Consider the following 27,173-nt stretch of genomic DNA (forward strand, 5'->3'; position numbering starts at 1 on the left):
GAAGTGCGCGCGCGGCTGAGCCTGGGAAAAGGGGGCAGCCCACGTGGAGGAAGCCCCGCTCGCCTCGCCGAGGAAGAGGGAAGCCATGGGGCGCAAGCTGGACCCGACCCGCAAGGTGAAGCGAGGCCCGGGGCGCAAGGCGCGCAAGCAGCGCGGAGCCGAGGAGGAGATCGCTCGTTTCCTGCCGCCTGGTAAAATTGCGACACCCTCCCCCCCCCGCTCCCCACACACTTTGGGTTCGGCCCTGCGGGGGGTGGGGATCGTGGGCAGAGTATCGGCGCGGGTGGATCGACACCGGAGAGTGCACGTGCTGTAGAAACCTCAGTCCGCGTGCATTTTGGATCGCGCGTAGAAAGCGCGCATTTGTTGTCTGTATAGTGGGGGATCTGGGATTAAGCTGCCTGGTCGGCCCCGGCGAGAGCAGGATGCCGCGCATCGACGGGCCGCCGATCCTATGATATAGAATCATAGGCTTTTAGCGTTGGTAGGGACCGCGAGGATCGCCCAGCGTTTCTCAAACGTGAGTCGCCAGCTGTTGTTGGACTACAACTCCCATCATCCTTAGCTAGCAGGGCCAGCGGTCAGGGATGGCGGGAGTTGTAGTCCAACAACAGCTGGCGACCCACGTTTAAGAAATACAGTGGTACCTCGGGTTACATACATACGCTTCAGGTTACAGACTCCACTAACCCAGAAATAGTGCTTCAGGTTAAGAACTTTGCTTCAAGATGAGAACAGAAATCGTGCTCCGGCGGCAGTGGGAGGCCCCATTAGCTAAAGTGGTGCTTCAGGTTAAGAACAAGTTTCAGGTTACGAACGGACCTCCGGAACGAATTAAGTACTTAACCCGAGGTACCGCTGTACTGATCTTGTCCAATCAACCCTCTTTCGTGTGGGAATGTGCCCCCGCCCGGGGCTCAAACTAACAGCATTATCAGCACCACACTCCAACCACTTGAGCTAAGCAATCCTTATGGTTCTGCCTTCCTTAAGCACATGAGGACGTCCCTTAGGGCACTGCAATGGAATTCCATTAGCTGCTGCAGTGGGTGTACAGTCGTACTTCGGGTTACAGACGCTTCAGGTTGTGTGATTTTTGGGTTGCGCACTGCGCTGAACCCGGATGTACTGGAACAGGTTACTTCCAGGTTTCAGCGAATGCTCAGAAGCGCTAAATCGCACTTTGTGCATATGCAGAAGCGGCGAATCACGTCTGTGCACGCGCGGGTTGCAAACGTGCCTCCCGCACGGATCATGTTCACAACAAGCATCCACTGTTTTCTGCCCACCTCTAGTGTGCTAAAGGTGCAGCCCCATGTATGCTTAACCAAAAACAAGCAAGTCCTGTTGGATTTGCTCTGAATTTGCCACTTAGTTGCGGTGCTTAGGATTGCTCCACACGTGCTAGTTCAACTCTCTTCTTTCTCACAAGATCACTGGTGGCCATTGGCGATCCGCCGTGCCTCCACCCCCGCATCTGCAGTAGGGATGATAGTAGTTTCACTTAACAGGGTTGTTGTTGGGCATCTGAAGGTGTTATTGTTATTGCTACCTGCCCTTCACAAGCAGGGCCCAGCAATGTAAAATTCAGAATTAAAATCAGCTAAACCAGTTCACAGGGATAGGGTGGGTCCTGAACACATGCGTCTCAGATGTCAGAGGCCAAGGTAAAGAGGCAAAGGTATCATAAGAGGCATGCTTTTAATTTTTGAAACTTGCATAGTTTCTGTAGGGTATTCCATGGGTCTCCTGATTTGCACTGAAACTGGTGTTTCATGTCGAGTTCAGCATATTCTGAGCTGCAGCTTTTGTTTTTAGTATGTATAAGCCTATAGCCTGTTTTGCTTCTGGAAAAGGACTTTGTGTAGGCTTTGTTCACAAGACGACTTGTTGGGGGGTGGCTGGATTCATCTTGCCTCTTCCGTTGAAATGTCCCCTCCATGGCTTTTCTGACATAGTGTTATAGGGCTGGGTAGCCAATGTGGTCCCTCGGTATGTGGTTGCACTACAGCTTCCATAGCCACCCACACACATACTTTACATACTGGCTGACATTTCTTTATTCCTGCTTGTGCCAAACGATGGTTTGGTCTTCTGAGAACGAGCCTTGGGCACCCTTGCTCTCTTCCCCTTGTGCGTTGTCCACTATTTCCTTCTCGTTTTGTCCACACAGGCAAACCATGGTTTGCACTTGTCTGCAAATGTGGGTTGCAAACCAGGGTTTGATTCTTCTTGGTAAGCCAGTGTATACCTGTATACCTGAAGGAGCGTCTCCACCCCCATCGTTCAGCCCGGACACTGAGATCCAGGGCCGAGGGCCTTCTGGCGGTTCCCTCATTGCGAGAAGTGAGGCTACAGGGAACCAGGCAGAGGGCCTTCTCGGTAGTGGCGCCCGCCCTGTGGAACGCCCTCCCATCAGATGTCAAAGAGATAAATAATTACCTGACATTCAGAAGACATCTTAAGGCAGCCCTGTTCAGGGAAGTTTTTAATATGTAATGCTGCACTGTTTTTAACACTGATTGGGAGCCGCCCAGATTGGCTGGGGAAACTCAGCCAGATGGGCGGGGTATAAATAATAAATTATTATTATTATTATTATTAACTATGGTTCATCTGTCTGAACAAAATAAGGAAGGGTGGTTTGCTGCAAGCAGGAATGTGGAGTAATTGATTGCTGTGTGCAAGGAGAGAAAGGAATTCGCATCTCATGGGTCTGCAAAGCTAAGGTTACCAGATTTTGTTCAATGAATCCGGGGACACTATAAATACATACATAAATACTACATGTTTGGGACGTTGATGCTGCAGTGATGGCGGTGGCAGATGGGCGGCTGCCGCCTAGACCTCAACTGCCGCGTTTCCCCTTCCTCTGAGGCTTCTATCTCCTTTCTCCATGAGCCTGGGCAGCCTCTGAGTTGTTGGTTCTTCGGTGGTGGTGGTGGGGAAGCAGTGCGCGGTGAGTCAGGCATGGAAGGCGGAGAAGGAGGGCCGAGAGCGGTGGTGGCGGCGAGGCTCGGACAGCGTGATGCCTCCCTTCCCATCGGAGCAGCCCCAATCCCACTCCTACTTGCGTGCAAGCAGGACGGGGCGGGGATCCCTCAGCTGGGAAGCGAGGCTTCCCGTTGCCTAACAGAGATCCCTGCCCCCTCCTGCTTGCACGCAAGCTCTGATAGGCAGCGTGAAGCCTCCCTTCACAGCTGGGGGACCCTTCCCCGCTCCTGCTTGCACGCAAGTAGGCGTTGGGAGGCTGCTCCGATAGGCAGCACGAAGCCTCCCTTCACAGCTTAGTTGCTGGGGTCAGGGAAGGTGGAGGCAGCCCAGAAGCTAAATCTTAGAGCCTCTGCACCACCATCGTATGGGGACTTCTGAGCAGCTCCTGAAGCCAGCCAGAGCCAACTGCTCCAGGCTGCTGAGACTGCCGCTGCTGCATTTCCCGGGGACATTAGATGAAGTCCGGGGACATTCCGGGGATGGAATTTGTCCAGGGACTTATTCACAAATCCGGGGACCTCTGGTAACCCTAGATCTTTCCATAATACCCAAACCATGGTTTGGGACAGCCTTGTATGTACCGTATTTTTCGCCCTATAGGACGCACTTTTCCCCCTCCAAAAATCAAGGGGAAATGTGTGTGCGTCCTATGGGGCGAATGCAGGCTTTCGCTGAAGCCTGGAGAGCAAGAGGGGTCGGTGCACACCGACCCCTCTCACTCTCCAGGCTTCAGGAGAGCCCCAGCGCCAGCCCCACAAGGTCGGGGGTCAGAGGGAGGCGGAACGCCGCCATCCCGCTGTCTCCCGAAGTGGTTTGGAGGCTGACGGCGGGGAGACCCCGCCGCCAGCCCCGCAAGCTCCGGGGACAGCTGGGAGGCGCAGCGCGTCTTCCTGCTGTCCCCGGACCTGATCTGAAGGCGGGTGGCGGGGAGAAGAGCGCTTCTCCCCGCTGCCGGCCTCGCAAGCTCTGGGGACAGCTGGGAGGTGCAGTGCGTCTTCCCGCTGTCCCTGGACCTGGTCTGAAGGCGGGCTGCGGGGAGAAGAGCGCTTCTCCCTGCTGCCGGCCCCACAAACGCCTGGGGGGGGGGGAATAAAAAAAATTCCTTTATTTCCCCCCAAAAAAACTTGATGCGTCCTATGGGCCGGTGCGTCCTATGGGGCGAAAAATACGGTAAGCCCTTGCCTGGTAGCCATGGATGACAAGGAATTGTGTGCAGGTGAGTGGGTGAATTGGTGGAGGACTGCTCTGCCCCAGTGCAGAAATGAGTCAGGCAGCTGTTGTAGGGAGATGGAGCTCTCTGTCCCTCTCCCACCAATCCCTAGCTGGCTACTAAAAAAACGTGTGGTCCATTAACATTTGAGAGCTTATTTCATGAATCTGGATTGGCATTGCATCTGGGAAAACCGTAGCAGCTAGCTTTCCTTTCTTGCCCTGTCCCAAGGAGAAAGTGGTAAAGAGAGAAGATCAGTGCAGAAAAACAGCTTTGACTCTTCCTTCGCCCTGTGAGATTCCTATCCCCTTCTCCTTTCTCTGGGTGTTGGTGGCGGTTTCAAAACTCTCAGCAGGCAGAGATCTCTCCCTGGGGGTAATGGCATTGCGGCCTCGCAGCTCTGCCTCCCCGGTTGAGATTTTGTCCTATTTGAAATCACATTGAATGGAGTCGGGAGGCCTTGATTCTTTCTTGGCCTTGCTTGCTATATTGCTATATCAGCCTTCTAATAATTTTTATCGTTCTTTTTCTCCTTCTCAACCTCCAGATTCCTCTGACAGTGCAAAGAAGCTGTCCAGTCATGCTCGACGAAGGTTGGTAGCGAAGGCGGCTTTATTCAGAATGATGCTTTGCTCTTATTTTTAAATAACTCAGGAGAACAAAAATTTTGCTGCATTGACACCTGCAGTTGTTCTAACCTAATTTTGACATGCTGATTTCATATCTGAAGTTGGTTTTGCTCTGTAAGCTCTAGTTTTTTTGCAATTCGTGTTTTTCACTTTTCACCATAATCTTTGTTTTTCACAATGCAAGAATTCAATATTTTTATTAAACACATAGCCAAAGTAGTACAATATGAGTATAAATTTAAGTGGCTTATATAGCATTGAACATGACACGTATATCTATGTACAGTTGGAGGTACGCAAAAAAATGGGGAAGAATTTTTTTTTCATTTTCTTTTGCATGAGATTTTTTCAACTCTTCTTATATGTTATTTCAAATGCTGATTTAAAATCTGAAATCGATTTTCATGTACATGCTATAGCTATCTTTCAATTTCCAACTTATTTACACATTTTTCTCTACTTGAAGAAGCCATGGTCCGATCTGAAAAATATAAATATTTAGGTTACAAAACTATAAAAATAAATAAAAATTAAGTTTGCAAAACAATAATTACCATGTGGTTTGGGTAGAACAACATGTCAGTGTCCACTTATCCCCAGTGTAAATATGACATATCGGCAAAAGTCGGAAATGGCAAGATAACTATAGCATGTTGTCAGGGGCTCAGGGACTGAGCCACAGGAGAAGGAGGAGATGGAGAGTGAAGGAGAATCGGAGGGGAGCGCAGGAGGGTGTGACAGTGAAGAGAGAGATTCCCTGAGTCTCTCCAGCGAATCAGAAGATTCCCAGAAGGAAGCCCCCAGGGTCAGGGCAAGGGGGGGCCAGTGGGGAGTCGCCAAGCGGCAGCTGGAAATCAGGGCTAGCTTCCCCACCAGAGCGCAGCGGGGGGGGGAAGAATCCCACAGATTAGAACAAAAGCTTCCTCCTGCAGGAGGAGGGAGTGAGGCAGGACTGACCACGCCTCCGTCAGAGAGTGGAGGGGCGGAGGAGAGAGCAGGGCCGTCCAGCCTCCCGGAAGGAGAAAGCAGTGAAGGGAGCAGTGTAGCCGTTAGGAGGAAAGTGGGCGGCTGGGCGCGAGCGCCAAGTTCAAATGTAGAGGCGCGAGGGACAGCAGAAAATCCGGATTGGGAGCCGGGTCCCAAAGCCCGCCGGAGACAGGGGGAGGAGTCAGAAGAATCCGCCTCCGAAGAGTCCAGGAGGGTTGGGACCCCAGAGGGCAGGAGGACCCGGAGGCGAAAGGAGCAGAGGGAGGAAAGGAAGAGGTGGAGCAAAGCTCGGGTCTTGAACTGGTGTAAGGGAGGGGCGGATTCAGACGGGACTTCGCCGGTCTAAGGACTCAGACGTAGCGCTACGCGCCACGGATGTCAAACCAACAATGAACCACAATAAAGACTTTTGTTTATAAAGAGCAACTGGCGTTGGTCCTTTGTGAGCTGGGACCTGAGGCAGCCGCTGACACATGTACACAAAAATTGATTTCAGATTTGAAATCAGCATTGAAAGAACATATAAGAACAGTTGAAAAATCTCATGCAACAGAAAATGGAAAAAAAAATGTTCCCCAGTTTAAGGACTGCCCACCAAGGAGAGAGACTTTAATTATTTGCTTTTTCCTGTGTTAATTGATTCATTAATGACATTCGGTGTTAACTGATTGCATGAACAATATCTATCGACATGAATTTTATTAATGTTATCTGCTTTCTGAAGAAAATGATGTTAGAATGCACATTGTAAGCTAGTGTGCTTGCCACTATTGCTAGGCCATCTTTGATGAGATTTGCCAGTAACCGTGTGGTTTGTTTTCGGCATGGCTCTCAGGGTAGGTTTGCTTCCACAAGGCTATGTGGGTTGAATCCTAAGGATTTGATTCTTATACTCAAGCAGTCCAGGTTAGAATTAGAAATGGAGAAACATAATTGGCAACAGATTGCCAAGCCTTGTGTTTTAATGTTGATTGTAGTGCGTCTGGCTATGGTTAACTCTACTTTTATATTTGATATTCTCAAGAACTAAATAGTTGTGCTAGCAGGAACCAGCACAGAGTCCTGCTATTGCAACAGGGTTAAAAAATATATATCTTCTAAATTATACTTGCTGCCATTTTTTAAAATATAGGCACATTCATCTTATCATATATATTTTTCTTTTCCTCTAGAAAACATGATACCAAAATGACTTGAAAAAGTAAATGTGTCCTTAAATCTAACTGAATTCTTGGCTAAAACTTTACTTAGTGTACATTGATTTATTTTGCTCGCTTAGCCATGCTTGCTTTTAGCTCATTCTCGTTTTATTTTAGAGCTGCAAAGAGACGAATCAAATCCACAAAGCCCCAGGCAGATGCTGAAGGCCCTGATCTCCAGACAGGTGAGGGGGCATCAAATTCATTTTTGTTCATCACTTTGAAGAGGCTGTTGTTGCTCTTCAGTGCCTAGTGCAGATGGATATAACGAGGAGCTACAGCAGGCTTCCTCAGCCTCGGCCCTCCAGATGTTTTGAGACTACAATTCCCATCATCCCTGACCACTGGTCCTGCTAGCTAGGGATGATGGGAATTGTAGTCCAAAAACATCTGGAGGGTCGAGTTTGAGGAAGCCTGAGCTACAGGTTGGTGGTTGAGTGTTTCCTTGTGAAAACCGGCGGGGGTGATTCCCTGCAGACATTGGTGTCGATTCCAGCACCTTGTTCTTTTATGGGTGGTCTCTTGAGTCTCAGGAACAACTTTTCAAGGTGTGTAAGAGACTCCATCTTCATCTCTTCTGCCTCTGCTGGGATTTGGGGATGCTCTCTCTTATAATCCAAAAAGGTAACAGTGTTGGTCCGTATTTGGCAGGAACCCTAGAATTCAGGCACCTTAAAAATCAGCAGATGTATTGTGTCACGAGCTGTCATAGATAATAGCAAACTTTCGTCAGATGCTAGAAGATTTTGAGTTCAGGGCAGCCTTCTGTCTTTATCTGTGTCTGCTTCTGATGTCTCAAAGGAAGGAAAAAGACAGGATTCCTTCTTGATTCCACATGCTGTAACAGTCAAGAGATTACAAACAAAACCCCCTCACAATTATGCACCTCTCCCAACCCCCCCAAAAAAGTTCTTTATGTGTCTTGCTCTGTTTTAAAACCAAAAAAGAAGCACTTATGCCCTAAACTCTCAACCACAGGTTGAAGCTTGCTCTTACTCCCATCTATTAACCGCCAAAAGTCCTAGTTGATAGAAGTACAAATTTAAAGTACTTGCACCAGATCAATGGCAACTTGTGCTCTGGGAGGTGGACCTGATCTTTGAGCTCAGCTGTTTATTCCGATGGCAGGATTGCTTGCTGCGACATATGACCGACCTGCCGACATCGTCTTTCGCTTCCATTTGTTTTTAATGTGTGACATTTTAATGTATTTTTAATCTTGGTTGGAAGTCTCCCAGAGTGGCTGGGGAAACCCAGCCAGATGGGCGAGGTACAAATAAATTATTATTATTATTATTATTATTATTATTATTATTATTATCCTGCAAAAATGTTGTTTTTGTAAACATGGGGTTTTTTTTATTCCTTTAAAGACATGGCGCCATATTTTTGTGCTCCCAGTATGTTTCCGAGCACAATTCAAAGTGTTGGTGCTGACCTTTAAAGCCCTAAACGGCATCGGTCCAGTATATCTGAAGGAGCATCTCCACCTCCATCATCCAGCCTGGACACTGAAATCCAGCGCTGAGGGCCTTCTGGCAGTTCCCTCACTGCAAGAAGCCAAGTTACAGGGAACCAGGCAGAGGGCCTTCTCGGTAGTGGCACCCGCCCTGTGGAACGCCCTCCCACCAGATGTCAAAGAGAAAAACAACTACCAAACTTTTAGAAGACATCTAAAGGCAGCCCTGTTTAGGGAAGCTTTTAATGTTTAATAGGTTATTGTATTTTAGTGTTTTGTTGGAAGCCGCCCAGAGTGGCTGAGGAAACCCAGCCAGATGGGTGGGGTATAAATAATAAATTATTATTATTATTATTATTATTATTATTATTATTATTATTATTATTATTATTATTTCTAAGGACTTCAGGTTCTCACATGCCTTTGATTCTTCGCTGTTTTAATCTTGCATTTCATATTTTGCAATACCTGTTGGCCTTCCTCTAAGGTGCCTCCATACTTGGTTTGAGCTAGATGCCTTGAATACTTGGAATTTTCTCAGGAAGCCGAAGTACGAAGCACTCTTTAGAGCAGGTACAACTGCAGCTGCTTCAGAACATTTCTTCTTCAAGACTTGTTCTAAATAGTTCCTTTTGGTCCTTCTTTGCAGAGACGCCTTTGTTGAAGGGCGCAAATGGAAGAGCGGCCGCACAAGATGGCCGCCAGCGTGGCTTTAGCGATGCCAACGCTTCTTGGCTGACTCCTTCGGCCTCAGGGAAAAAGAGACCGAGACCCGAAGAGAGTGATGGAGAGGACAGTGAAGCGCTTGCTGAGAGCGGCGGAGATGATGGAAGCGAGGAGGAGATGGTGGACGACTACGGAGATCTGTCTTCTGATGATGAAGAGGAGGTAAGGATTCCTTGGCCTTCCATTATAAATGGGTGAAAATAATTCTTACTGTTGGGTGGGAAAGAGTTTGCGTCGTATAACTCAGCTGTGACTTGGTAAATCTCCCATCTGAATCTTCAGTCTACCGTGAGGTATTAAAAATAAATGGTAAGTAACTTAAACTGATGGAATATGCGCAGCTTGCGGATCTAACGTATAGAATAAGAGAGCGAGAAGAACATTTGTTTAAAGAAGATTGGAAAATGTTTACTGAATATATGGGGGGAATTGTGTACACTTGGAAACGTTGGCAGCATTAAGACAAATTCAACAGTGTAAATAAGTTTTGATGGAAGTGATAATGGAATACTGAATGGTTTATATAAAATAGGCAGGGATTTATGATATGTAAAATGAACCACGGAAAGAGAAGAAGGAAAGTCATTGATACTTTAAGGTTGTATAAGTGAATATTCTAAATTGTAAAACAGAAAGAGAGAGAGAGTGTGTGTAAGTGTCTTTAAAAAGGAAAGGGGGAAAATATTTCAGTAAGAAATGTGCATATTGTGCCAATTCCCTCCCCCTTGCAACTGCAGAGATGTTTATGGCATTGTGAGTAGGTGAATGAGTCATTTGGCTCTTAACCTGCTGCTTCTCTGCTGCAAATAGATTTGCATCGCCTGCAGCTATTGATGCTTCTGGCTCTGCCATTGAATATGTTTCCCAGCCCCTAGGATTCAGACAAGGTTAAAAGGTAAAGGGACCCCTGACCATTAGGTCCAGTCGCGGATGACTCTGGGGTTGCACACTCATCTCGCTCTATAGGCCGAGGAGCTGGCGTTTGTCCGCAGACAGCTTCCGGATCATGTGGCCAGCATGACTAAGCCGCTTCTGGCGAACCAGAGCAGCACATGGAAACACCATTTACCTTCCCGCCAGAGCAGTACCTATTTATCTACTTGCACTTTGATGTGCTTTCAACCTGCTAGGTTGGCAGGAGCAGGGACCAAGCAACGGGAGCTCACCCCGTCACGGGAATTCGAACCGCCGACCTTCTGATCGGCAAGTCCTGGGCTCTGTGGTTTAACCCACAGCGCCACCCGCGTCCCAAGGCGAGGTTACCTTCCGTAAAATAATGGACTGAAAAGAATTGCCAGTGCGGGCAGTGGGAAACGTTTCTGCTTATGAGAATCTCTTGTTAGCATACTTCTCCGAAAATCTTCAGTACTTCATCGTTCTTAAAATATATATACAAATATTATATATTTACACACAAAAATTCTAGGGGTTTCATTTTCACCCTCTGCACGCTGCACCAGTGAGGCTGAGTTGTTGATTCCTGGGGCCAGATGTCAGGCAGCAATGTTCAAGGCCACGTTAAGGAGGAATGTGTGTGTGTTCCCTGGGAGGAAGCAAGATTTGCTTTTCTCAGGCAAAGTGTTGCTCAAGAGGTACCAGAAGGAAATGTTTGAAAACCGATGAACGACCATTATCAATAGGTAGAAGAGGATGTACTCTACTCGGCTATTTTGAAGACAGGTTATAACAATGTATAAAAGCAGAAATTGGTAATTGAACAGGAGCTGTGTAGGGGGAAGGGGTGAATGTATTTTGAAATGATAGTTGGAAAAGTTGTTCTTTGGGGGGAGCAGCAAAATGAGGGAGGAAAATAGAGGGGGGACACCTGGGGCGGGTGGAAAGTCAACTTTTAAATTTGTGTTAATTTGGTGGCAATTTGTTTAAAATGATGGAATGTCAATAAAAATAATTGGAAATGAAATACGAATACAAACCAGTATAAACAGATGCTTGAATATGGAAGATAACAATCCGTGTGTCTGCTTACAATGAACAGTGTCGACTTCTCCACTCTGCAATTCCTGTTGTGGGTCTGTGTTTATCCTTCTTGATGTGTGAGGTGTATATCTGACATCTGATTAAGCTGCTTCTCTCTCTCTCTCTCTCTCTCTCTCTCCTTTGTGTGTGTCTTTTTTAATTTAAACTCAGCTCTTGCCTATAGAACAAGCTGCCCAGAAAGAGAAGCTGGAGGGGTGAGTAAAGCAAGAGATTTAGATTTTGTGAGCCGACGAACCCTTCGCCCTTTTAGAGCAGGAATTGCCATCATGTCATTGGACTCCCATCAGCCCTCAGCCAATGTGACTAACGCTCAGGGGCGATGGGAGCTATAGTCTAGCAATATCTGGAAGGCACAAAATGGAGGCCAGTATGGTGCAGCGGTCAGTGTTAGAAACTCAGGTGTATAATCTATAAACGCCAATTGGCACCTTAAACCTAGGCTGCAGTCGCCACAATGGAATGTCTAGACACCGTTCCCACCCTCCCCATTGGACTTACGATGGTGATTCATTCCATTTCTATATCACTTTATATTTTCAAAAACAAATCTCAAAATGGTTTACATTAGGTAAAAGGTAAAGGGACCCCTGCCCACTAGGTCCAGTCGTGGCCAACTCTGGGGTTGTGGCGCTCATCTTGCTTTATTGGCCCAGGGAGCCGGCGTACAGCTTCCGGGTCATGTGGCCAGCATGACTGAGCCGCTTCTGGTGAACCAGAGCAGCGCATGGAAACGCCGTTTACCTTCCTGCCGGATCGGTACCTATTTATCTACTTGCACTTTGACGTGCTTTCGAACTGCTAGGTTGGCAGGAGCTGGGACCGAGCAACGGGAGCTCACCCAGTCGCAGGGATTCGAACCGCTGACCTTCTGATTGGCAAGTCCTAGGCTCTGTGGTTTAACCCACAGCGCCACCCACGTCCCTTATTTACTACACATGGTGCTGTGGGTAAAAGCCTCAGCGCCTAGGGCTTGCCAATCGAAAGGTCGGCGGTTCGAATCCCCGTGGCGGGGTGCGCTCCCATTGTTCGGTCCCAGCGCCTGCCAACCTAGCAGTTCGAAAGCACCCCCGGGTGCAAGTAGATAAATAGGGACCGCTTACTAGCGGGAAGGTAAACGGCGTTTCCGTGTGCTGCGCTGGCTCGCCAGATGCAGCTTGTCACGCTGGCCACGTGACCCGGAAGTGTCTCCGGACAGCGCTGGCCCCCGGCCTCTTGAGTGAGATGGGCGCACAACCCTAGAGTCTGTCAAGACTGGCCCGTACGGGCAGGGGTACCTTTACCTTTACCTTTATAAGATAGCAAATAAAACTAACTCAAGCTTCAAGAAAAGTATCTCAGATGCTTCTCTAAATTCTATTTCGCTTTCCCCATATTTATTTACCTACTTAATTTATAGAGCTGCCCCATAGTTCAGAAGTAACTAGGAACCCAGTATGGTGTAGTGGTTAGAGCATGGGTAGGCAAACTAAGGCCCGGGGGCCGGATCCGGCCAATTCACCTTCTGAATCCAGCCAGCGGACGGTTCGGGAATCAGCATGTTTTTACATAAGTAGAATGTGTCCTTTTATTTAAAACGCATCTCTGGGTTATTTGTGGGGCATAGGAATTTGTTCATTTTTTTCTTCAAAATATAGTCCTCCCCCCCCCCCCAGGTCTCAGGGACAGTGGACTGGCCCCCTGCTGAAAATGTTTGCTGACCCCTGGTTTAGAGTATCGAACTAGGACCTGGAAGATCAGGATTCCAGTCCCCACTTAGTCTGAAGCTGGCTGGGTGACCTTGGAGCCAGTCACAGCCTCTTAACCTACCCGACAGGGTCGTTGTAGAGATTAACTGAGGAGCGGGGACAACCACGTACTCCTTGGAGAAGACAGTGGGATATAAGTACAATAAGTAACCTCTTCTGCATACTTGATTAAGAAAGCTAGAGGGACCAGCTTGGATGGAGATATCAGTCGCCAACACGGGATCCAGAGATCTCCACGTGGTCTCAGTTGGATTTGCGTCTGGCTAATTTTCAACACTGGTAGCGGTTAGAGCAGGAGTTGGCAAGGCTTTTTTTCCAAATTTTTTTTATTGGTTTTCACAACATTATAAACAAACACATAAGACAAAACAAACATAAATCATAGCCTTATTAAAAATTACACTTGCTAACATTGTTAAGTGATTTGCTCGCTTCCCCTTGGTTGAATTTCATTGCATGTCCTTTTAACAGTTTTCCAAATCACAGTTCTTACAAAATTTAACTTAAACATTAACATCCTTAGATCTTCACATTATGAAATTAAACATATTAATTAATCACTTAACAGAAATAAAATCCTAAAACAATTAAGTATCTGCAAGCTGTTTTCGGTTAATTTAACTTAACATATTTAACTAAGTAATCATTAAATTTAATCCACTCTTCCTGATACTCCTCCTCCTTCTGGTCGCGGACTCTTCCGGTTAGGTCGGCTAGCTCCGAAAAATCCATCGTCTTCATCTGCCATTCTTCTATTGTTGGTAATTCTTGGGTTTTCCACTTTTTAGCTAACAAAACACCAGCAGCGGTTGTGGCATACAAAAATAATTTAACATCTTTCTTGGGCAATTCCAAACCTGTTATTCCAAGAAGAAAGGCCTCTGGTTTCTTTATAAATGTATATTTCAACATTTTTTCCAATTCATTATAAATCCTTTCCCAGAAGTCTTTCACCTTGGGATAGCAGTCAGCAAGGCTTACCTTGCCTGGGCTGGTTCACTGCCGCAGAGCCCCCTGTGCAGGCGCGATTTCCGGTGCCACGGAAGCGAGTCGCTGTGCTGCAGTGGTTTAGCGCAGCGCAGGGACTCACCGAGCGGGCGGCTCAGTTTGGAGGCAGCTTGGTGGCCGGTAAAACGACCCCTTTGGGCCACTTGTGGCCCATGGGCCTTAGGTTGCCGGCCCCTGGATGAGAGTGTTGGACTAGGACCTGGCAGGCCAGGGTACAAATCCCCACTCGGAATATGCTCAGTGCCTCTCAGCCTAACCTACCTCACAGGGTGGTTGTGGGGATTAAATGAGGAGGGGGAGATCCTTAGCGAAAATGTGGGGTGTAAAATAAAAGACTGAACAACATCGGCCACCCCTGTATAGGGGAATGCACTCGGGCGAGTGGTAAAACACTCCTGCTGAAATGCTTCCCTTCCCTGGATGCAGCCCGGCCTTCAGCGACGATGACAGTGGCAGTGAGGATGAGACGTCGCCACGGAAACGGGAGGCAGCGCAGGAGCAAAGCAAGGACACAGACCTGCAGCTCAACGTGGACACAGAGGAGAACTTTGTGCTTCCCAGCGGGCAGGAGATCGAGAAAGAAGATATCCTTCCTCTTGGTTGGAGATGGGGGCGCCTACGTGTCTTTGGGGCGAGGGGGGAGGTGTGCCCTGTTGCCTCTCCTTGGCATGGCAGCGTGTGGTTGCGATGCAGTGCGGGAGCTAACCTTTGTCAGGCCAAAGACCACGTTGACCCAGCGCCAACCAGCAGTTGTCACATGTTAAAGTGGGCATGGCCAATCTTTTTTTAAAAAATTAAGACAGATTTTGGGGGTCTTGTAGGGGGTTTGCAAAAATCTTTTGGCACCACAGCAGGAGCTCTTTGGGAGTGCTCAGTTAAAACACGGTTGCATTTTTTTAACGCAGAAATTGGGGGGGGGGGGCTTGGATTATTATTATTATTATTATTTATTGAATTTATATACCGCCCTATTCCCAGAGGTCTCAGGGCGGTTCACAGAACAAAATCAAAATATAAAACCACAAACTATAGAATAATTTTAAAAACGGCATCAAAATCTCACAGTGAGGAGAAGTCCGTAAAAGAAAAAATTCCTTATTTTTGTGATCAATTAAGAATGGTGGGAGGCTTGGAGAAGAGCCCCCCAGAAAACCATTTGGTATCACAGCAGGAAACCTTTGAGAGCAACAAGTTTTTTTTGGGGGGGGGTTAAAATTATGGGCCCCACATGCAAGCTAAGCACCCACATTGTAATGGGAATGAGTGTCTGGGAGCTGGGGGATTTCCTGGTTGAGATATCTAGCGCCTTCCCTTTGGATTGAAACTCTTCATTCGCAGTAACGGAGTCGTACCGTATTTTTCACTCTATAAGACGCACCAGACCACAAGACGCACCTAGTTTTTGGAGGAGGAAAACAAGAAAAAAAATATTCTGAATCTCTGAAGCCAGAACAGCAAGAGGGATCGCTGCGCAGTGAAAGCAGCAATCCCTCTTGCTGTTCTGGCTTCTGGGATAGCTGTGCAGCCTGCATTCGCTCCATAAGACGCACACACATTTCCCCTTACTTTTTAGGAGGGGAAAAGTGAGTCTTATAGAGCAAAAAATACAGTAATTCCGGCTTGCTTTTACAGGGCTGTTTCAAGGAATGCCGACGTGTGTGCAGGTCCTTGAATTCTTAGTTGCTCCAAAGTGTTGCGAGGATCCACTTTTCCACTCCAGAATATACAGTATGGGATCAGTACTGTGTAAATGTAGCATTTCTGTATGTAACGGCGTGTTTTTGTAATACCTTGCCTTAAGTCGTCTGTTTCTGCTTCTTAATGGTACACTGCTTGGAGATGCTTTTAATATATTAAGCAATCTAGAAATTAAATCATCAAATCAAAAACCAGGTGGGCCCCTGGGTGGTCTGACTTGGGACCAGGCCTCAATCCCTGCCTCTGCCGTTGCTCCTTAACACCCTGATCACCTGCTCAGCCCCCTGACCTGCAGCTCATTCACCAGCGCATCAAGGACAACATAGAGGTGCTTCAGGATTTCAGTGCGAAGCGAGAGGAGGGGCACTCGCGGCAGGAATATCTCTCCCTCCTGCGCCGCGACCTTGCTGCTTACTACTCTTACAGCGACTTCCTGATCGAGAAGTTGATGGAGCTTTTCCCACTCTCTGAGGTACTTTCCATGATTGTTATCCTAACCAGTTTTCTGCCTGGATAATTTCTTTCTTTCCATGTTTTCTAGTCCCTTCTTTAGCTGATAAACATTGAAATATTGACCCATAGATTAGGGACACAGGTGGCGCTGTGGTCAAAACCACTGAGCCTAGGGCTTGCCGATCAAAAGGTCGGCAGTTTGAATCCCTGCGACGGGGTGAGCTCCCGTTGTTCAGTCCCTGCTCCTGCCAGCTCAGCAGTTCGAAAGCACGTCAAAGTGCAAGTTGATTAATAGGTAATTACCTTCCTGCGGGAAGGTAAACGGTGTTTCCGTGCGCTGCTCTGGTTCGCCAGAAGCGGCTTAGTCATGCTGGCCACATGACCCGGAAGCTGTCTGCGGACAAACGCCGGCTCCCTCGGCCAATAAAGCGAGATGAGCGCCGCTACCCCAGAGTCGGTCATGACTGGACCTAATGGTCAGGGGTCCCTTTACCTTTACCTTTAATTTCTTTCTGGGGATAACCCAGTTTTGGAGCCCACATGTTGTTGGGTTCCATCTTCTTCCAGACCCAAGGCAGCGTGGCCCAGTGGTCAGAGTGATGGGGTGACAGGTCAGGGAAGGTTGCACTGAACTGTGGTTAAGTAGCACGACGCCTGAATTTGATCCTTGATGGCAAGGCTGAATTGTTTAGGCAAGTAGCTTCGAAACATTCTCATGGCTGTTCCACAGTCTGAAGGCTGTATTCACTGCTGAGAAGACTTAAAGCTTGCAGGATCTCCCCCCCCCCCTTCAAACTAACTAACTAACTAAAACCTCCAAGGTCCACTGACTGGCAGTTTGTGGGTAAGGGAATAAGGTACAAGTTGAGTGTCAAAGGAGAATGGGAGAAGAAACTACAGGAGAGGAGTGAAATTAATTTTGAGAGCGTGAAAGGAGAAGAAACCACAGGAGATGGCTAAAACAACTTTGGAGAGGCCTGTGGGAGTGGGGAGGAGCAAATGTAAAAGCCACCTTCGCTTAGAGGCATCAGGATTTGCCTGAAAGTGGGCAGGCTGAATCACAACACCTCTAGAGTACGTGTAGCTTGAAGAAAGGTGAGCTGTAGAACTCATTACCTCAAGGGAAAAGCTGTGACAAATAATTTAGCCATTTCCAAAGATGGATTAGAAAATTATGTCAGTAACTGCCAAGTGATTATGCCAAACACTCTCTTCATCAGCCATCATCTTGTGTTCTTGCGCCATAGTTTTGCTGCTGGTGGGCCAAAAATTTCCAGAAGCCTTGTTTGAGCCCTTGGGACAATATGTTTGAGAATGAGGTGGTGTTGTTACATTTACAGTGGTACCTCAGGTTACAAACACTTCGGGTTACAGACTCTGCTAACCCGGAAATAGGACCTCGGGTTAAGAACTTTGCCCCAGGATGAGAACAGAAATCGTGCGACGGTGGCAGCGAGAGGCCCTATTACCTAAAGTGGTGCTTCAGGTTAAGAACAGTTTCAGGTTAAGTATGGACCTCCGGAACGAATTAAGTTCTTAACCTGAGGTACCACTGTACATCTTTTCACTTTCATTGACCTGCCTTCTCAGGCAATAGGGCTTAGTTGGCAGGTGATGTAAGACAGACCAAAGAAATAAAAAATATTATTTTTTTAAAAAAGAAATATTTTCCCACACACAACTCTCTGGAATTCATTGCCTCAAGATGTGGTGACAGCCACTCTCTTAACTTACTTTCTTTTTTAATACCGATTTATGGAGAATAAATAGGTCTATTGGTGGCTGCTAGTCACAATGGTTTGATGGAACTTCCAAAGCCAGTGGCAGCAGTACCAATCCCTGGGGAACACGGCAGAGAGAATGGTGTTTCTCGCCTGTCCTACTTGTGGGATTTTTCTCACAGGCCCCTGGTTAGCCACTCGTAGAATACGACTGCTCATAGGTGGCTCTCATGCCTTATTTTGGTCTTTCTCTCTTCACCCCCCCCCCCAACATTCAGCTGGTTGATTTCTTGGAGTCCAACGAGGTTCCTCGGCCCGTGACCCTTCGCACCAACACGCTGAAGACACGGCGGCGCGACCTGGCTCAGGTGTGTAGCTGGCGGAGAGCCCCCCACCCTCAGGTGAACCCTGGTTGACAAAACCTCACTCTGCTTCTTTCCACTTCATCCCACAGGCTCTGATAAACCGTGGGGTGAATCTTGACCCCCTAGGAAAGTGGTCCAAAACTGGGCTTGTTGTGTACGACTCCTCTGTGCCTATAGGTGAGTAGAAGGCTGGGTTACCTTTCTCTTCACACACACACCCCTCCAAAAAAAACAGTAACACCGCCACATTTCTCAGCAGCTGGTTTCTCATGGCTTTGCTTCTTCTCCCTTCGCTCCCAGGCGCCACCCCAGAATACTTGGCTGGCCAGTACATGCTGCAAGGAGCATGCAGCCTTCTCCCCGTCATGGCTCTGGCCCCCCAGGAGAACGAGCGCGTCTTGGACATGTGCTGTGCCCCAGGAGGCAAGACCAGCTACATAGGTACTGGTGGAGGATTGGGACCGGACGGGGTGGGGGGAAAGAGGGGTCTGTTCTGCCATCTTGTTGCCTCCAGTGGACCACAAAGCACAAGAGTGCTGCTCTTCTCTGCCGGCGAAGAGGCCGTCTTGCTGAAGGAAACTTCAGCTGGAGCCTGGGCTTGGGGGGAAACTAGGCCACAACACAGCGGAACCTCAACTGGGCTCTTTGGGAGCCCCCCACCCACATTTTTCAAATGAGGGGAGAGGTAATCTATTTCTGCTTAGATGCACCAGGGCTAAATCGGACCCTGAGATCATCCTCTGAGACTCTTCTTCAATTGCTTCCTCCACGAAAGGTCCTGATGTTGGCAACACAAGGATGGCCTTTTCTGCAGCGCTCCCCATTTGTGACATGCTTTCCCCAGGAAGTCTTGCCTGGCGCCTTCATACATCTTTAGGCACCAGGCAAAAATGTTCCTTTTCAACCAGGCCTTGGGCTGACTGGCATCCGATGTCCTTTTAAATGTGTTGTGGGAGGGGGGGGCTATTGGTTTTGGTTTTGTTCTTATTTTTTATTATATATTTTTGTCTTTTTTATATATATTTTTGTTGTTGTTGTGAACCACCTTGAGATCTACAAAAGTGGGGCGGTATACAAATTTAATAAATAAATAAATACTAAGTCCTAAGAGAGCCAGTGTGGTGTAGTGGTTAAGAGCGGTAGACTCGTAATCTGGTGAACCGGGTTCGCTTCCCCGCTCCTCCACATGCAGCTGCTGGGTGACCTTGGGCCAGTCACACTTCTCTGAAGTCTCTCAGCCCCACTTACCTCACAGAGTGTTTGTTGTGGGGGAGGAAGGGAAAGGAGAATGTTAGCCGCATTGAGACTCCTTCGCATAGTGATAAAGCAGGATATCAAACCCAAATTCCTCCTCCTCCTCTTCTTGTGCTGATGTCTGATTCCATGGCTGTGTCCCAAGAGAAACCTGCTGCAAGTTGACCTGTGTTTTTGGAGAAACTAATCCCACTTGCTCACCTTTGCTGTGTTTTTGGGTCACTGGGAGATGACAAGAATAGCTCCTTTGACGATTTTGAGCTTATCTGCAGACTCTTCTACAGGGGCCCACAATTTGCCCTACTTCTTGTTTTCCTGAGTTGTCAATTTGGGAATTTAGCTGCTTGTGGGGTGCAATTCATATTCCTTTTTCAGCTGGCCATCTAGCTTAGGGTAAGAGATTGAAATAAGGGAGGGCGTGGAAATTGCCTCCCATTCTTAGCGCTCAAGGGAGTCATTCTCCAAAGACCTTGCCTCTCCTCCTAGTGGAGGAGCGCCCAGAAAATCCGCATGTAAGCCCAAACTTTGATAGGTACAGAGCTGCCTAAGGAGAGAGGGCCTTGAGGACAAGATGTCTGGGAGAAATTTTAAGTCTCTAATGATCTGGGCTGGAGGGAGACCTGTTATTTCTTTGCAAGCGCTAACCCATTTGCGTTCTGCTTTGGCAGCCCAGCTGATGAAGAACACAGGTGTGATCCTGGCCAATGACAGCAGTGCCGAGCGTCTGCGCAGTGTGGTGGGCAATCTTCACCGCTTGGGCGTCACAAACGCTGTTGTGAGCAACTGTGACGGGCGCCAGTTCCCCAAGGTATAGCTGCTTGAGCAGGAGGTGGGTTGAGGGCTTTGGGTTTTGTTTTGTTTTTGGATGGCTCTGACCTTTCTTGAGCCAGTGGATCCCTGGCGGGGAGGGTCCACTTTGTGAGGAAGTGGGTACAGATGCTGTCTTGAAACTTGGGGCAGGATTCCACCAGTGCAGAAGGAGACAAGGCAAGAGTGACAGTCCCTCAAATTGAGTTGTCTGCCACCTCCTTTCTGTGCTGGGCGGAGAAGGAATCCCCAAGTGATGGGGATGGGCAGGGACAGTTGCCGCTGTTGTTTCTTCTGCTGACCTGGAAGGTTTTAAGATACCCATTTGGTGGCCAGCCCAAGAGATGGAGAGACCATGTAGAACTGAGGGAGAAACGTCCTCCTGAATGCATTTTTCTTTCCCAAGGTACTAGGTGGCTTTGACAGGGTCCTGCTCGATGCTCCATGCAGTGGAACGGGTGTTATTGCAAAAGACCCCACGGTTAAAACCAATAAGGTGAGTTGGGCCTTAATCGCTGCAGTGGGGCATTGGGAGGGGTCTGTCAGGAGCTCGTCTTACACTCGAGTAGGACCCTGGCAGAGACACATGCCTGACTGGCATGTTCCATCCCTCCTGGTCAATCGTTCAGGAGCTTCAAAAGCTTTCTTCTGCCCAAATATCACAGCGACCGATGCCAACCGACATCGGCACACTTAGGGATCCGCAGAGTCCTCGCAGCTTGCGTGACAGACCTCAGCAACTCAGCATTTTGGCTAATCTACTTTATTTACATATAAACACACACGGAGCACTACAACATGGCTCCCTCTCTCTCTAGCATCAGACAGCAAAGAGAAAAAGGACAATAGTCCCACTTCATGGAACACAGTAACACAAACATCCTGTCTCCGTCACTTCCCACTTTGTGGAGTCAAAACATACACCGTCATGTGATAGACAACAATCCCATGACTGCAATCACGGAGCAGGAATTCTAACAGGGTCTTCATCAGTGTGCAGAAAAAGAGGGACTTGGAGCTGCACATCTGCTTCATTTTATTTCTTACCAAAACCTCTTGGAGGATATTTTGGGGGAAGTGAGAGAAGTGTGTTGACAGCAACAATTATACCACAGATTACTAAAGGTACAAGAAGTGCAAGAGGATGCCAGCGTGATTGATGAATAAAGTCAAGGAAGCAAAAAAAAGGCAAGAAGGCCTTCGTTTTTAAAAGGGTGGCAGTGTGGCCCAAACGAGAATGAAATTAAGCACAAGCTCTGGCAAAACAAATGTTACGGCGACAACCAGGCAGGCAGCGAACAGTTTGACCATTGTATAGCTAAGTGAAAGGATTGTAGCACGAGATGAGGGAGCTTACAGAGAAGCTGAATTGTTTATTTCTGCCTGCCTACACTTCAAAAGATGCTTGGCAGTTGCCACACCTGAACCAGTTTTGTGAGGAGGGAACCTGAAGAAAGAAGTCAAACAGAATGCAGTTTTAGGGCTAATGGGCATATTCTTAAAACTTAACCAATTGCCAGGATCCAGGTGGCTTAAACCTAATAGTTTTTGAAAGAACTCAAGATGTACGTCGTAATGACACAAGAAGGCGCTTATACCCAATCAGAGCGTTGGTGTGGTCTTTGCCAAAGGCTCTCCTAGGCCTGAGGCCTGCTAACTAAGATCCTTCTAGCTGCCAGGGCTTGAACCCTCTGAGGCATTCTGCATGCCAAGCATGAGTTTTGGCTCTTGAGGCCCCTCCCCAAACCCTGGATTAAGGAGTGACAGAAAGTGCCTTCTAATCTCACCTCTGCCATGAATTTGCTGGGTTGCATTCAGCAAGTCGTGTCTCATCCTTAGCACCTCAGCGCCACCTACAAATGGGAATCACAGTGGGAGGAGGTTTCTTCAAGGGCTGTTGGGAAATGTAAACCAATGGTGTGAAGTGGGTGGCCCTCTTAGGTGCATTGGAGAATCCAATTCCCACCTTGACAATTGGGACTGATGGGAATCTGAGTTCAGCACCGTCCGCAGAGCCTCATATTCCCCATCCCTGGTATAAACAAAGTGCTGCTACACGAACATATCTCATTATTGCCAATGCGCGTCTGCCTTGCTCTTTCAGGATGAGAAGGACATTTTGCGCTGTGCCCACCTGCAGAAGGAACTGCTGCTCAGCGCTATTGACTCGGTTAATGCCGCCTCAGAAACCGGGGGCTACATCGTGTATTGTACGTGTTCAGTCATGGTGAGTCTTCTTCCCCCTGTTTAGTCTTCGCTGCCCCAGGCCGCGGAGCACCCCTTTCCAGTAGGAAGCTTTAGGGACACGGGTGGCGCTGTCGTCTAAACCCCTGAGCCTCTTGGGCTTGCTAATCAGAAAGTTGAATGTTCGAATCCCCGCGTCTGAGCTCCCGTTGCTCTGTCCCAGCTCCTGCCAGCCAAGCAGTTCAAAAGCACGCCAGTGCAAGTAGATAAGTAGGTACCACTTTGGCGGGAAGGTAAATGGCGTTTCTGTGCACTCTGGTTTCTGTCACGGTGTCCTGTTGTGCCAGAAGCAGTTTGGTCATGCTGGCCTCATGACCCGGAAAGCTGTCTGTGGACAAATGCCAGCTCCCTCGGCCTGAAAGCGAGATGAGCTCCACAACCCCATAGCTGCCTTTGACTGGACTTAACTGCCCAGGGGTCCTTTACCTTTACATTTTTAAGGAATCTGACCATCCATTGTCTGTGTTTGACAGGTGGAGGAAAACGAGTGGGTGGTTGATTACGCCCTGAAGAAACGCAATGTCCGCCTGGTGCCAACAGGCCTGGACTTTGGCAAGGAAGGATTTACCAGGTGTGTCTCTCTAATCCTAAAGCTGGAATGCAAAAGCAGCTCATGATTCTCATTGCTCTCGGCAACTCACAACGTGCAATCTTTGTGTTCCACTTGACACTCAGATTTAGGGAGCGCCGTTTCCACCCTACCTTGAAATCCACTCGCCGCTTCTACCCTCACACCCACAACATGGACGGCTTCTTTGTCGCCAAGCTGAAGAAGTTCTCCAACGCCATTCCCAAGCCTCCAAAAGGTAACGGGGCTGGAGGGTTTGCCTCATCAGCAACCTTTGTTTTCTTGCCAAACAAACGCTTTGGCTTGGAATCAACTTGATCCCCTCCCCCTCTCTTCTTTTTCCTTTCTCCTTCTGTGATGGAGCCCCTATTTGGGGACTTCCCTGGCTTTTTTTTTCTGGCCCACGTAGGACCAGTCTGGATAGTTGGCCTTGGTGAAGATTTGACGTTTTCATCCCCAAAAAGTTTTTTATTTGAGTTTCTACTGAAATGAGGCTGCATTTTAATGTTGTATTTTAATCTTGTTTTTAACTTGTATTTTAATCAATTGTTTTATATCTGGTGTTAGCCACCCTGAGCCCGGTCTTGGCTGGGGAGGGCAGGGTATAAATAATTTTTTTAAAATTATTATTGTTATTGTTATTATTCTATCCCACAATTCTGTTTCCTGGAAACAGTTTCTTGGCTGCCAGTTATGGAATTTTGCTGAACTGTTCACTGCAACACTCTGATCCTGTTGAGCTGTAGTCAAGTGGTAATACTTTTGTTTTGAAGCGGTGGGGTTGTGGCATCTAGCATATATTTTTAGGTTTTTGGTTCTGCTTTAAATATAACCTGGAACAGAGAGGGGAAAAATGTGAACAGTGAGTGATGGTGCTTGCGGAAGACGTTCTTATTTTCCCAGCAGCCAGTTTTTGCCATTAATTGGTCTGCATCTTTTGGTTGGGTAGGATGTATCCTTTTTTATGTTATGGCAGGATGAGCATTTTTAGTTAATAAAGGTTCTTTATGTGTTTTAGTTTGGTATCGTAGGCTTGTTTCTCTTGAAGGAAGGAAGGAAGGAACAGCCGAGATACATTCCAGACTTTGTGCTATATCAGCGTTTTGCAGTATTTAGCTGCTGATATATCACAATGTTGAGAACCCGATATTGCCCAGCCCTGATAAATTTTGTATACACCAAGCAGCATACGTCACTTGGGCTAGAACTTCCCATCGCTTCACCTGACCAGATCATCATTATCATCATTTATTACGGTTGGGTTTCCCCAGCCACTCTAGGCAGCTCCCAACCAAATATTAAAAACACAATACAGCATTAAACATTAAAAACTTCCCTAAACAGGGCTGCCTTCAGGTGTCTTTTAAACGTAAGATAGTTGCTTATTGCCTTGACATCTGATGGGAGGGCGTTCCACAGGGCAGGCGCCACCACTGAGAAGGCCCTCGGCCTGGTTCCCTGTAACCTCACTTCTCGCAGTGAGGGAACCACCAGAAGGCCCTCGGTGCTGGACCTCAGTGTCTGGGCCAGAACGATGGCGGTGGAGACGCTCCTTCAGGTATACAGGACCGATGAGGGCATAAGTGGCAAACACCCAAATCTTACAGATAGTTCGCCTTTCTGGGCTCAGAGCCCAGCACCCCAAGCCCACAGATAAGGATAATGTCAAAGCAAGCCTATTAGCTTATAGCAAAGGAAGTGAATATAAACATGATGAGCTCATTGCTACAACTCTTAACAATTAATTGGGGGGGGGGGTTACCTTGCCTACCAAGATGGCATTTGCGGAGCTTCCAGAACCCTGGATTCAACGCAATGCTCTCCCTTTTCTTTGTGGTCCTTGGCTTGTTCCCACCCTGCTCTCCCCTTCCCTGCTGATCCAGTGTTGCTGCCATTGTTCTGGTCTAACGCTTGCTTCCGTTTCCAGACGAAGAGCCGAGTGGGGAGCCAGCCGTGCAAACAGCAAAAGAGGGATCTGTTGCAGCACCAGCTGAGCCGCCGGCTAAAGCGGGGAAACGCGTCGAGTCGAAGGCCGTTAAGAAGCAGCCTGCAAAACAGGGACTTTCTGCCAAGGCGCAGCCTGCAAAAGGAGAGTTGAAAGGGGATGAGCAGAAGAAGAAGTTTTTGGTCTCACGGCAAGGCTCCTTCCAGAAGCGGTCCAGACCCTTGAAGGCTGCTCGGCCCTCTCCGGGAGGTGCGAAAGCTCGGCCAACCCCCAGCAAGAAGCGCAAGGTGCACCGAAACCATCAATAGGGAGGAAATTGCATTGTCTGAGGCTTCTCTGACAGCTGCCAGACAACGCTAGTAAGACTGGCGGGAGATCCTCCCCAAGGCACTTTGCCCTGGCAAAACCTGTGCCTGGTTGGCGTTCGGGCACTCTCCTCTGCACACTGGGGCTTACGTAAAATATTTAATTTTCTTTTAGCCCTCTTGGGAGGGCAGAAAGTGTCTGAATTTGTCAGTCATTAAAAGATTTTCTACCTGATCGTGTGGCACGTCGGGTGTAGGATTTTATTTCAAGTCTCAGTATGGTTTTTATTTTCATTTTTTCCACAGCTGAAGTAAATACTGTTGGATCTAAACTAAAAGGGGGAAGGGGGTTTGGTGGGGGAAGGAGACGGTGGGGAGAAACGGAGAGTGGCAAGGAATAGGTTCTGGCAGAGCCCACTGGGCATGTACTTCATGCAAACAAGTACGGATCCCAAATCTCAGAGCGCTTGTTCTTTTTGTGCTTCCTGGTGAAGGTAGCCTTTTCGTATGTTGTAACAATAGGCATGTCTTCTGACTACTGAACTGTTATGGGGAGGGATACTCCCCTTCCAGTCTTGCAACACCCGGCTTTTGACCAATAGGGCAAACAAAAATCCAGTTACAGTGGTACCTCGGGTTACATACACTTCAGGTTACAGACTCCGCTAACCCAGAAATATTACCTCGGGTTAAGAACTTTGCTTCAGGATGAGAACAGAAATCATGCTCCGGCAGCAGGAGGCCCCATTAGCTAAAGTGGTGCTTCAGGTTAAGAACAGTTTCAGGTTAAGAACGGCCCTCCGGAACGAATTAAGTACTTAACCCGAGGTACCACTCTATAGGCAGACACTGTACATTGCCCCTTCATCAAGGCCCAGAGCGTTGTGTTGTAATGGAGCACCTGAGAATTTTAAGTCTTCCCCCCACTTGTCCGTCACTAAGTAGCTCCGTAACTGAAGATCCGAGCCAAACCTTACAGAGGCCAAAGCAGTTTGCCATTGCTTCAAGTGTATAGGGAAGTCCAGCTCTCTGGTCTAGGCCTCCCATGGGTCATTCACATGAGATTTGCCATTGTCCTCTTGTAGAGGGTGGGTTTTGTATAGTTCAGCAAGGCCATCAGGTCCTCCCACACTGGGTTCCGGAGGTGCTTGCTTGAAGTAGAGATGGGTGATATAGAGTGGGGCACCCCACAGCACCTAGCTCAGTCTGGATAGATAGCCCATTCATTTTCATCACATGAACCTTGCCCCACAGACTCGGAGGAGTGTCCACTATTCCAAATTGGACTGTGTTTTTTTTGATAATATGTGTAAGAGTCCAGTTGTCCAGTGCTACCAGTATCCTTGGGAACGAGAATTCCCAGATAAGTTGGAAATGGAAATTCTTATAATAAAAATGAATGGGCAGCACATCATCAAGAAGCAGAAATACTGATTTAGATCAGCTGACACTTCTTGTTGGCATCTGTCTGTCTCAAGAGATGATGGTAGGCGACTGTGGGGGGTGAAGTCAAACCACTGTTAGCTGCACTGAGTGTGTATCGAAGTTGTGGGTTGCTCAAAGGACAAGACCCCTCGCTGATGGGGTCCAAAGGAAAGCAGAGCCATGCATTTGGCACCAGTTTGGCTGCAGGAGTTGCTGGATGGAGGCAGACAAGGCACCATCCAATAATAAAAGCCATATTTATATGGACATCTACTGAGAAGATCCAGGTGGCGCTGTGGGTTAAACCACAGAGCCTCTGAGCTTGTTGATCAGAAGGTTGGCGGTTCGAATCCCCACGATGGGGTGAGCTCCCGTTGCTCCGTCCCAGCTCCTGCCAACCTAGCAGTTCGAAAGCACGTCTAAGTGCAAGTAG

General features: G+C 48.0%; 1 protein-coding gene across 1 annotated transcript; it reads left to right on the forward strand.

The window, feature by feature from the left end:
• On the forward strand, nt 1-25,579 carry NOP2 (NOP2 nucleolar protein). The gene is made up of 16 exons (XM_028711808.2): nt 1-191; nt 4,752-4,797; nt 7,137-7,204; nt 9,128-9,366; nt 11,353-11,396; nt 14,382-14,539; nt 15,926-16,125; nt 18,106-18,195; nt 18,282-18,369; nt 18,493-18,633; nt 20,115-20,254; nt 20,660-20,749; nt 22,358-22,480; nt 22,971-23,068; nt 23,173-23,303; nt 24,993-25,579. The coding sequence occupies exons 1-16, from the start codon at nt 86-88 to the stop codon at nt 25,316-25,318; spliced, it is 2,088 nt and encodes a 695-aa protein (XP_028567641.2). The 5' UTR covers nt 1-85; the 3' UTR covers nt 25,319-25,579.
• The last annotated feature ends 1,594 nt before the right edge of the window (nt 25,580-27,173 follow it).

This window comes from Podarcis muralis, chromosome 17 (genome assembly GCF_964188315.1).
Source record: "Podarcis muralis chromosome 17, rPodMur119.hap1.1, whole genome shotgun sequence".
NCBI classification, from domain to species: Eukaryota; Metazoa; Chordata; class Lepidosauria; order Squamata; family Lacertidae; genus Podarcis; species Podarcis muralis.